The sequence below is a fragment of the Oncorhynchus gorbuscha genome, linkage group LG22, assembly GCF_021184085.1.
Source record: "Oncorhynchus gorbuscha isolate QuinsamMale2020 ecotype Even-year linkage group LG22, OgorEven_v1.0, whole genome shotgun sequence".
Classification (NCBI taxonomy): Eukaryota; Metazoa; Chordata; class Actinopteri; order Salmoniformes; family Salmonidae; genus Oncorhynchus; species Oncorhynchus gorbuscha.
The window spans coordinates 52055273-52067822 of NC_060194.1; the positions used below are offsets into that span (position 1 = coordinate 52055273).

The 12550-nt window shown below is 42.9% G+C and overlaps 1 protein-coding gene across 1 annotated transcript in view; it reads right to left on the reverse strand.

Annotated features, from left to right (window-relative positions):
* Positions 1-10827, reverse strand: part of LOC124009634 (charged multivesicular body protein 5-like) — a 31476-nt gene extending 20649 nt beyond the window's left edge. The window contains exons 1-3 of the mRNA XM_046321636.1: positions 10659-10827; positions 9509-9613; positions 6316-6362 (exon numbers count right to left, since the gene is read on the reverse strand). Coding sequence (XP_046177592.1) covers positions 6316-6362; positions 9509-9613; positions 10659-10727 — 221 coding nt within the window. The 5' untranslated portion in view covers positions 10728-10827. The remainder of the gene's footprint in view (positions 1-6315; positions 6363-9508; positions 9614-10658) is intronic.
* Positions 10828-12550: the final 1723 nt, after the last annotated feature.

Genomic DNA, 12550 nt, shown 5'->3' on the forward strand with positions numbered 1-12550 from the left:
TCATACCTGGAATATAACATGGTCCTTATTCATACCTGGAATATAACATGGTCATTATTCATACCTGGAATATAACATGGTTTATTATTCATACCTGGAATATAACATGGTCATTATTCATACCTGGAATATACCCTCATGTCCTTCCTCTACCCTCAACCATCTATTACTGATGTCCTTCCTCTACCCTCAACCATCTATGACTGATGTCCTTCCTCTACCCTCAACCATATATTACTGATGTCCTTCCTCTCTCACCCTATTACTCAACCATCTATTACTGATGTCCTTCCTCTACCCTCAACCATCTATTACTGATGTCCTTCCTCTACCCTCAACCTCTCCCATCTATTACTGATGTCCTTCCTCTACCCTCAACCATCTATTACTGATGTCCTTCCTCTAGCCTCAACCATCTATTACTGATGTCCTTCCTCTAGCCTCAACCATCTATTACTGATGTCCTTCCTCTACCCTCAACCATCTATTACTGATGTCCTTCCTCTACCCTCAACCATCTATTACTGATGTCCTTCCTCTACCCTCAACCATCTATTACTGATGTCCTTCCTCTACCCTCAACCATCTATTACTGATGTCCTTCCTCTACCCTCAACCATCTATGACTGATGTCCTTCCTCTACCCTCAACCATCTATTACTGATGTCCTTCCTCTACCCAACCATCAACTGATGTCCTTCCTCCCATCTATTACTGATGTCCTTCCTCTACCCTCAACCATCTATTACTGATGTCCTTCCTCTACCCTCAACCATCTATTACTGATGTCCTTCCTCTACCCTCAACCATCTATGACTGATGTCCTTCCTCTACCCTCAAACTATATTCTTTCAAAAAAGTTCTGAACCTATATACATTTTACAGACACAGTATGTTTTACATTGGTTCTCTTGTTATTAGTCCCACCTGTCACGCCTTGGTCATTGTATTTTGTGTTTTTGTTATATGTTTGGGTAGGCCAGGCTGTGACATGGGTTTATATGTTGTATTCTATTACTGATGTTTGTATTATTTGGGATTGATGTCCTTCCTCTATCAACCATGATTAGGGATGTGTCTAGTTAGGTTTGGCTGCCTGGGGCGATTCTCAATCAGAGTCAGGTGCTTGTCCTTCCTCTGATTGAGAACCGTATTTAGACAGCCTGTCTTTCGCCCTTGTATTTTGTGGGTGTTTGTTCCTGTCTTAGTGTTGTAGTCACCAGATAGGCTGTAATAGGTTTCCCTCAACCATCTATGTTTGTTGTTTTCATATACAGTTATTTCATGTACTGATTATTTTCATTAAAGTCATGAGTAACCTACACGCTGCATTTCGGTCTGACTCTCTTCATACAACAGACGAACGTCGTTACACCACCCTGCAGCTCCATTCAGCCACTCCCATCTATCTCTTAACATCCATTTTGGATTTCTATTTGCCATATATTTTTCAACTGTGCTGGGATGTTTCACAAAAGTTTGGAACCTTTTTATTATCATAGTTTCTACAAATTGTAAATAAAATATAAATATTTTTGCTAAAAGTATTATTATATTATTGATTGATTGACTTTTCAGATCGCCCAGTAGTGCTATCTACAGGGTTAGGTTAATGTCACCCAGTAGTGCTATCTACAGGGTTAGGTTAATGTCACCCAGTATTGCTATCTACAGGGTTAGGTTAATGTCACCCAGTATTGCTATCTACAGGGTTAGGTTAATGTCACCCAGTAGTGCTATCTACAGGGTTAGGTTAATGTCACCCAGTAGTGCTATCTACAGGGTTAGGTTAATGTCACCCAGTATTGCTATCTACAGGGTTAGGTTAATGTCACCCAGTAGTGCTATCTACAGGGTTAGGTTAATGTCACCCAGTACTGCTATCTACAGGGTTAGGTTAATGTCACCCAGTAGTGCTATCTACAGGGTTAGGTTAATGTCACCAGACTGCTATCTACAGCAGTTTCAGCCACTTAATGTCACATCCATATTGCTATCTTCTATTTGTTAATTTTTCAACTGTGCTGGGATGTTTCCAAAAGTTTGGAACCTTTTTACAGGGTTTCTACAGATTGTTAATAAAATCACCCAGTATTTTTGCTAAAAGCTATCTTATAGGATTAATGACATATAGTGCTATCTACAGTAGTGCTAATGTCACCCAGTAGTGCTATCTACAGGGTTAGGTTAATGTCACCCAGTACTGCTATCTACAGGGTTAGGTTAATGTCACCCAGTAGTGCTATCTACAGGGTTAGGTTAATGTCACCCAGTATTGCTATCTACAGGGTTAGATTAATGTCACCCAGTAGTGCTATCTACAGGGTTAGGTTAATGTCACCCAGTAGTGCTATCTACAGGGTTAGGTTAATGTCACCCAGTAGTGCTATCTACAGGGTTAGGTTAATGTCACCCAGTATTGCTATCTACAGGGTTAGGTTAATGTCACCCAGTATTGCTATCTACAGGGTTAGGATTAATGTACAGCAGACCAAGGATATCATCTACAGGGACCAAGGTTATCATTCAGCAGACCAAGGATATCACTATCTGCAGACCAAGGATATCACTCACAGACCAGTATATGCATCTACAGGGACCAGGTTAATCACTCAGCAGACCAAAGTATTGCTATCTACAGCATTAGGATAATGTCACCCAAGGATATTGCTATCTACAGGGATTAGGTTAATGTCACAGACCAAGGATATGCATCTACAGCAGACCAAGGATATCATGCATGACCAAGGATATGCTATCTGCAGACCAAGGATATCATTACACAGACCAAGGATATCACTATCTACAGGGTTAGCAGACCAAGGATTAATGTCACCCAGTATTGCTATCTACAGCAGTTAAGGATATCATTACAGCAGACCAGTATATGCTATCTGCAGGGTTAGGTTAATGTCACCCAGTATTGCTATCTACAGGGTTAGGTTAATGTCACCCAGTATTGCTATCTGCATGACCAAGGATCTACAGACCAAGGTTAATGTCACAGCAGACCAAGGATATCTACAGCATTAGGTTAATGTCAGCAGACCAGTATTGCTATCTACAGGGTTAGCTCCAGGTAAATGATGCAATTCTTCAGCCATATCCTGCATGACCAAGGATATCAAAAGACCAAGCTATCACTATGGACAGACCAAAACAAATGACCTAATGAATCTGTCTCTTCTTCGGACCACTTCTCCACCAGATCTGAAGATTACAGCATGATCAAGGATATCACTACAGCAGACCAAGGATATCATTACAGCAGACCAAGGATATCACTACAGCATGACCAAGGATATCATTACAGCATGACCAAGGATATCATTACAGCAGACCAAGGATATCATTACAGCAGACCAAGGATATCACTACAGCAGACCAAGGATATCATTACAGCAGACCAAGGATATCACTACAGCAGACCAAGGATATCATTACAGCATGACCAAGGATATCACTACAGCAGACCAAGGATATCACTACAGCATGACCAAGGATATCATTACAGCATGACCAAGGATATCATTACAGCATGACCAAGGATATCATTACAGCATGACCAAGGATATCATTACAGCATGACCAAGGATATCACTACAGCAGACCAAGGATATCACTACAGCATGACCAAGGATATCATTACAGCATGACCAAGGATATCACTACAGCAGACCAAGGATATCATTACAGCATGACCAAGGATATCACTACAGCAGACCAAGGATATCACTACAGCAGACCAAGGATATCACTACAGCAGACCAAGGATATCACTACAGCAGACCAAGGATATCACTACAGCATGACCAAGGATATCACTACAGCATGATTAAGGATATCACTACAGCAGACCAAGGATATCACTACAGCAGACCAAGGATATCATTACAGCATGACCAAGGATATCACTACAGCAGATTAAGGATATCACTACAGCAGACCAAGGATATCACTACAGCAGACCAAGGATATCACTACAGCATGACCAAGGATATCATTACAGCATGACCAAGGATATCATTACAGCATGACCAAGGATATCACTACAGCAGACCAAGGATATCATTACAGCATGACCAAGGATATCACTACAGCAGACCAAGGATATCATTACAGCATGACCAAGGATATCACTACAGCATGACCAAGGATATCACTACAGCATGACCAAGGATATCACTACAGCATGACCAAGGATATCATTACAGCAGACCAAGGATATCACTACAGCAGACCAAGGATATCACTACAGCAGACCAAGGATATCATTACAGCATGATTAAGGATATCATTACAGCATGACCAAGGATATCATTACAGCAGCCCAAGGATATCATTATAGCATGATCAAGGATGTAGGATGCTCCATGTAACTGATTGTTTTATATAGGCCTCGGCTGGGCTGGTGAAAGGTATGCCTTATAGCCTACCTCTCTGGCAGTTCAATTATTTTATAAAGGCCTCGGCTGGGTAGAATTAGACTCCAATTAAGCCCTCTTGTTATTAAGATGAATATTAGTGTTGAAATGAAATACTCAACTGGTGTAGTTTTTCTCCATCTGTTGCTGGGCAACACTTGCATAACAAGTGAGCTATATTTTCAGCACCAGGCGCTGTTCACCTATTGACTGCTGCGGTTGCAGCATTACGTCTCAGCACCACAGAATGGTCCTCTGCTTTATTAGTTGACTGTCTCCTGCATTCTCTCTCCTCACGAATGAAATTAAAATGTAAGTTTTGCATTATTTAGGTGGGTTAACTTCCTTCTTACTTCCTTCTTATTCTCTATTTATATAAATGATTTAGACAAAAATGTCCCAAAATGCGCAACTTCATTTTGATGCTGATGATACTGTTATTTACTGTTGTGCCTTATCTCTTACAAAAGCTTTCCAGAACTTGCAAACTGCTTTTCATACTGTTTAACATACCTTGTGTCAATTGAGGCGTATCCTCAATACTGACAAAACTAAACTAATGGTGTTTTCTGAGGCAAGAAATAGACCTCTGAACCTTTCACCTATTACTACCTGTCAGGGCAAGGAGATTGAGGTTGTAACCTCATATAAATATCTTGGAATTTTAATTCATGACTGCCTCTCTTTTAAATAGCATATTCAACAACTTACAAAAAAATTGAAGCTGAAATTGGGATTTTATTTTAGGAATAAGGCCTGTTTTTCTTTTGAAGCCAGAAGGAGGCTAGTATCAGCTACATTTATGCCTTTACTAGACTATGGGGATATTTTATATATGAATGCTTCCGCTCAGTGTTTGAGATCAATTGACATTCTTTACCATGGCACTTTGAGATTAATTTTAAACTGCAAAACCCTTACACACCACTGCACTTTGTATACCAGTGTTGGCTGGCCTTCTCTAGTCACTTGTAGGCTCAGTCACTGGTATACTTTTATTTACAAAGCCATGTTGGGTTTACTACCTTTTTATTTGTGCATTTTTATTGTTCAGAAATGTGGCGGGTCGTCTCTTCGTTCGCTGGACTTTATCCTGCTAACTGTTCCAAATGTCCCAACTGAATTTGGTAAAAGGGCTTTTATGTACTCTGCGCCATCGTCTTGGAACGCCTTACAAAATACTTTTAAACTGGAAGAAATTGTCCCGATTGGTGTTTTTAAATCACTGATGAATGATCTTGAGACTGATTCCCTGACCTGTCAATGTTTTTAATTTGCTGTTGTTAATTCAATGGTTTTTACTAGATTAGTTGTAGTTTTTCATGTTGTCTGTCTGTAATTTTTGTAATGACTTGGTGCTGCCTATCTTGGCCCGGACGCTTGTGAAAAATAGATTTAAAATCTCAATGAGCTGGTTAAAGAAAGGTTCAATCAAATTTAAAAAACATTTGGGAATTTTTGCATCTCTGGTCTGAGATTTGTTTTAAATAATATTATTTTTTAAATTAAAATAATGTTCATAATTCATTTTGGGGGCTTTGGGGTGGCAAATAATATTGTTGGTGGGTCAGATTTGTCCCACAGGCCACCAGTTGGGGACCCCTGATCTACACTGACTGAAGTGGATTTAACAAGTTTAACAAGACATCAATAAGGGATCATATCTTTCACCTGGATTCACCTGGTCAGTCTGTGTCTAATGTTTTGTCCACTCAGTGTAGAATACAATATATCACATATCTTCAATATAAAATATAATTATTCATACCTGGAATACAAAATGGTCATTTATTCCAAGCTGAATCGACAATGACTCATTTTCTGAGTGTTAGTTTCTAAACAACAGTGGTATCTTGTTTATACAGTAGTACTGAAATGAACAACATCTTACTGTCTCTTCTGCTTCAGAACCCTCATAGCTTTCTGCTTCACCATGTTCTGGAGAGGAAGAGGAGATAGAAGAAGACTTTATTAGTCCATCAGCTTTCCCCTCCCAAGAACACCGACAGACAGACAGGTAGACTGACAGACAGACAGGCAAGACAGACAGGCAAGACAGACCGGCAAGACAGACCGGCAAGACAGACTGACAGCCAGAAACAGCCAGATAGACAGGCAGACAAGACAGACAGGCAGACTGACAGGCAGGCAGACTGACAGGCAGACTGACAGGCAGACAGACCGGCAGACAGACAGACTGACAGGCAGGCAGGCAAGACAGACAGACTGGCAGGCAGGCAGGCAGGCAGGCAGGCAGGCAGGCAGGCAGGCAGGCAGGCAGGCAGGCAGGCAGGCAGGCAAGACAGACAGACTGACAGGCAGACTGACAGGCAGACATGCAGACTGACAGACAGACCGGCAGACAGACGGGCAAGACAGACCGGCAAGACAGACTGGCAAGACAGACTGACAGCCAGAGACAGACAGATAGACAGGCAGACAAGACAGACTGACAGGCAGGCAGGCAGGCAAGACAGACTGACAGGCAGACATACTGACACATAGACTTGCAGGCATCAGAGGATAGTGTAAGCGGTCAGTCAAAGGCAGCATTTCCCAAACTCGGTCTTCAGGACCCCAAGGGGTGCGCGTTTAGGTTTTGATGATGCTGATTAGTTGATCATCTGAATCAGCTGTGTAGTGTTGGGGAAAAATACAAATGGGCACCGAGTTTGGGAAACGCTGCTCTAGGGTGAAACCGTTTGAATAAAAAAAAAACGTTTTGACAACGAAGGAGATGTGCCATGCTGCATGAGGCAATTTGGTGGTCACACAAGTTATTGACTGGTTTTCCGATCCACGCCCATACCTTTTTTTTTGGTCGACTGAGAGTTTTGTTGTTTTGACCAATCTATTAGTCTACATTTTAAAACGTGTATTATTCCATATATAGACACATGAAATCAACTATATGTAGGCCACTGAGCTTGTCTGATGCTTTAATTAAAAATGAAGACAAAATGACTCAAGAGGGAGCCAGAGATCAATATAGCTGCTGTTGCTGGCCTTGGCAGATTCTGCCATGATGTTCCTGACGTTGCCAGTAACAGGTAACAGTAACACCAGCGGTCTACAACCTTCTCCATTTGAAGTGCCAAGTTATCCTACCATTTCTACTGATCTACAACCATCTCCATTTGAAGTGCCAAGTTATCCTACCATTTCTACTGATCTACAACCTTCTCCATTTGAAGTGCCAAGTTATCCTACCATTTCTACTGATCTGCAACCTTCTCCATTTGAAGTGCCAAGCTATCCTACCATTTCTACTGGTCTACAACCTTCTCCATTTGAAGTGCCAAGTTATCCTACCATTTCTACTGATCTACAACCTTCTCCATTTGAAGTGCCAAGCTATCCTACCACTTCTACTGATCTGCAACCTTCTCCATTTGAAGTGCCAAGTTATCCTACCATTTCTACTGATCTGCAAGCCAGTTATGATTTTCATGTGCACATTTTCGTGGAATAGTTTTATTTAATTCATAATGTCATGTGGTTAATCAAAATCATATCTAAATTAAAATAATACAAATCTAAAAGTAACTACTGTTGGCAATATATAAAAATAGCCTGCAGTCGTGGCCAAAAGTTTTGAGAATGACACAAATATTAATTTCCACAAAGTTAGCTGATTCAGTGTCTTTAGATATTTGTGTCCGATGTTACTATGGAATACTGAAGTATATTTACAAGCATTTCACAAGTGTCAAAGGCATTTATTGACAATTACATGAAGTTGATGCAAAGAGTCAATATTTGCAGTGTTGACCCTTCTTTTTCAAGACCTCTGCAATCCGCCCTGGCATGCTGTCAATTAACTTCTGGGCCACATCCTGACTGATGGCAGCCCATTCTTGCATAATCAATGCTTGGAGTTTGTCAGAATTTGTGGGTTTATGTTTGTCCACCCGCCTCTTGGGGATTGACCACACGTTCTAAATGGGATTAACGTCTGGGGAGTTTCCTGGCCGATGTCCAGTGTGAATTTAAGTATGCTCTCTCTAATTCTCTCTTTCTTTCTTTCTCTCTCTCTCTCGGAGGACCTGAGCCCTAGGACCATGGCTCAGGACTAACTGGCATGATGACTCCTTTCTGTCCCCAGTCCACCTGGCCGTGCTGCTGCTCCAGTTTCAACTGTTCTGCCTGCTATTATGGAATCCTGACCTGTTCACCGGACGTGCCACCTGTCCCAGACCTGCTGTTTTCAACTCTCTAGAGACAGCAGGAGCGGTAGAGATACTTTTAATGATCGGCTATGAAAAGCCAACTGAAATTTACTCCTGAGGTGCTGACTTGTTGCACCCTCGACAACTACTGTGATTATTATTATTTGACCCTGCTGGTCATCTATGAACATTTGAACATCTTGGTCATGTTCTGTTATAATCTCCATGTAAGAAGGGCTATATAAATACATTTGATTTGATTTAGTGGTGTGAAGGGATAGGTCCATTCTATGATTGAAATGACACCCATTCTGTGTCTCAACCGATGGAGGGCACAACCTCAGAGGATGTGAAATAGGGCCTAAGCTACAAAATGTGAATCAAAATGTGAATACACGTTTTTAGATAATTTATGTTAAATGTCATAATATTTATTACAAATCATCCATTTATTTTTTCCCAGTGATGTCTCGTGGTATGGTGGGGTATGCAAAGCGGGTCGACTTTGAGGACCTTTATGTCCTGAATGTTTTGGCATTCAGGTCCCAAACGACACTTCCTGACCTCTTCTTCCATGTGTGGAAAGTTGTGTTTAAATCAAAAGGGCTGTCAAAAAGTGATTGAATTCAAATGGATTTCCTCATCTACTAAATCTCCCAACACATCCCCTTCCCTCTATTTCCCCTCTAACCTGAGCCATCTACTAAATCTCCCAACACATCCCCTTCCCTCTATTTCCCCTCTAACCTGAGCCATCTACTAAATCTCCCAACACATCCCCTTCCCTCTATTTCCCCTCTAACCTGAGCCATCTACTAAATCTCCCAACACATCCCCTTCCCTCTTTTTCCCCTCTAACCTGAGCCATCTACTAAATCTCCCAACACATACCCTTCCCTCTATTTCCCCTCTAACCTTAGAGGGTCCTTCTCTCATCTTCTTCATTTGGTCTTTATACTTAATCAGTTCAGCATCCAGACGGGAGATCTTCTGATCCATAGACTCCGCCCTGGCATCCACCTACATCACACAGCTCTCAGTTAATCACAGATGTATCAATAAATACTATCTAAAAAGGCACAGATACCACAGTCCTTCCTTTAAATGACATGTTTGGGCTAAACCGAAGGAGAATGCAGCCCTCTGGACAGTTCCCAGACAGGACTACAGCTAGGAGAGACATGAGACCTGGACAGGACTACAGCTAGGAGAGACATGAGACCTTGACAGGACTACAGCTAGGAGAGACATGAGACCTGGACAGGACTACAGCTAGGAGAGACATGAGACCTTGACAGGACTACAGCTAGGAGAGACATGAGACCTGACAGGACTACAGGAGACATGAGACCTACAGGACTGGAGAGACATGAGAGACAGGACTACAGCTAGGAGAGACATGAGACCTGACAGGACTGGACAGGACCTACAGCTAGGGAGAGACATGAGACCTGACAGGACTACAGCTAGGAGAGACATGAGACCTGACAGAGACCTGGACAGGACTACAGGACTACAGCTAGGAGAGACATGAGACCTGGACAGGACTACAGCTAGGAGAGACATGAGACCTGGACAGGACTACAGCTAGGAGAGACATGAGACCTGGACAGGACTACAGCTAGGAGAGACATGAGACCTTGACAGGACTACAGCTAGGAGAGACATGAGACCTGGACAGGACTACAGCTAGGAGAGACATGAGACCTGGACAGGACTACAGCTAGGAGAGACATGAGACCTGGACAGGACTACAGCTAGGAGAGACATGAGACCTGGACAGGAGTAACAGCAGTAACTGACATTACTGTAATAGCCTGAAGCAGCGAGACACCAAATAACAGGATTCCCACGTTGGGAAAGAAGACAGTTTATTAGCTGTAACTTGCTGAAGTGAAATGATCACATCCAGGGAAATGTCTCTACTGTTGAACCGTAATATGATGAGATGTCTGTTCTGATTTTGACAGATGAACAACCTACCGCTAGGTAACGTTAGCTGGCTCATTGTAGCTGACTGGTTGTCATCATAGCTAGCTAAAAACAACCACCAGACAAAACTTACATTTCCTATGCAGTCCGATAGATTAGGAGGAGGTGCTTTGGGTTTTCCCCGACCAAATATTCGATTCATTTTGACAATATATAACTCACAGAAGCCTTTAACCTGTCATGAAACACAATGCATCAATATATATATAAGCCACCGCTGAACACACCCGGAAGCTGCGGTACCTACACAAAGTGATGCTATTGGTAATGACGGTGGCCAATGAAGTTTGAGTAAAGGTCGCCCTCGTGTGGTGACAACTGGCGCTGCACATGAAGACCTTCAATTCCAGGGCAGATTTCTATCAGTCTGTTATTACTCTGGCATCTTGACAAAAGCCTGTACAGTACCTCTCCTGTTTCACTTTGTAAAACAATATTTAGAAGTTGATCTAAAAATGTTGGTAGCCTACAGTCTTTTCAGCAGGAGCCCTTTCCTAACATCCTGTGTTTTCCCCTGATTGTATTTGAAATATTGCGAAAGGCCTGTTTTGTCCACATGCTGTTTGTTCACTGACAGATTTGCCATTCCCGACTGTAGGCTATGCCTTGGGGCAACACACAATCCACAGCTAGGCTATTAAAAAAAAACCTATTGATCCTCTGTGGCTAAATGATGGTCCTTCTCATGGTGTAGTAGGCTATTCTGAACAGTAATTCTATAACTTTGGCAAAAGTACAGTATTTACATTGAAATGAATCATGGAGTTCTGCAGCTCTCTACAACCCTTTGGGCTGCGATGATTCTATAAGGAAATAAATTATGAAGTGCAAAGCTGGAGAGATGAGAAAAAAACAGGCTTGTCACCTTGTTTTTCTTGGGCACTGGGATGATGTTGGTCTCCTTGAAGCAGGTCTACAGCCTGGGAGAGGGAAAGCAGCTGGCCGGAAGAGCTCAGAGACATGGCAGTGTGGTGCTAGGACAACAACCTCTCCCTTTGTCAGCAAGACAAAGGAGCTCATCATGCACTACAGGAGAGGCAAACGCCCCATTCACATCGAACATGGCTGTAGTGGTGCGGGTCGAGAGCTTCAAGTTCCTCATTGTCCAGATCACTAAGGAAATAACAAGGTCCACACACATTTATGAAGAGAGCACGTCAACGCCTCTTTCCCTCAGGAGACTTGACATGGGCCCTCAGATTGTCTAAAGGTTCTACAGCTGCACCACTGAGAGCATCTTGACTGGCTGTATCACCGCTTGGCACATTTACATTACATTTTACATTTAAGTCATTTAGCAGACGCTCTTATCCAGAGCGACTTACAAATTGGTGCATTCACCTTATGACATCCAGTGGAACAGTCACTTTACAATAGTGCATCTAAATCTTAAGGGGGGTGAGAGGGATTACTTATCCTATCCTAGGTATTCCTTAAAGAGGTGGGGTTTCAGGTGTCTCCGGAAGGTGGTGATTGACTCCGCTGTCCTGGTGTCGTGAGGGAGTTTGTTCCACCATTGGGGGGCCAGGGCAGCGAACAGTTTTGACTGGGCTGAGCGGGAGCTGTACTTCCTCAGTGGTAGGGAGGCGAGCAGGCCAGAGGTGGATGAACGCAGTGCCCTTGTTTGGGTGTAGGGCCTGATCAGAGCCTGGAGGTACTGAGGTACCGTTCCCCTCACAGCTCCGTAGGCAAGCACCATGGTCTTGTAGCGGATGCGAGCTTCAACTGGAAGCCAGTGGAGAGAACGGAGGAGCGGGGTGACGTGAGAGAACTTGGGAAGGTTGAACACCAGACGGGCTGCGGCGTTCTGGATGAGTTGAAGGGGTTTAATGGCACAGGCAGGGAGCCCAGCCAACAGCGAGTTGCAGTAATCCAGACGGGAGATGACAAGTGCCTGGATTAGGACCTGCGCCGCTTCCTGTGTGAGGCAGGGTCGTACTCTGCGGATGTTGTAGAGGCACGTCA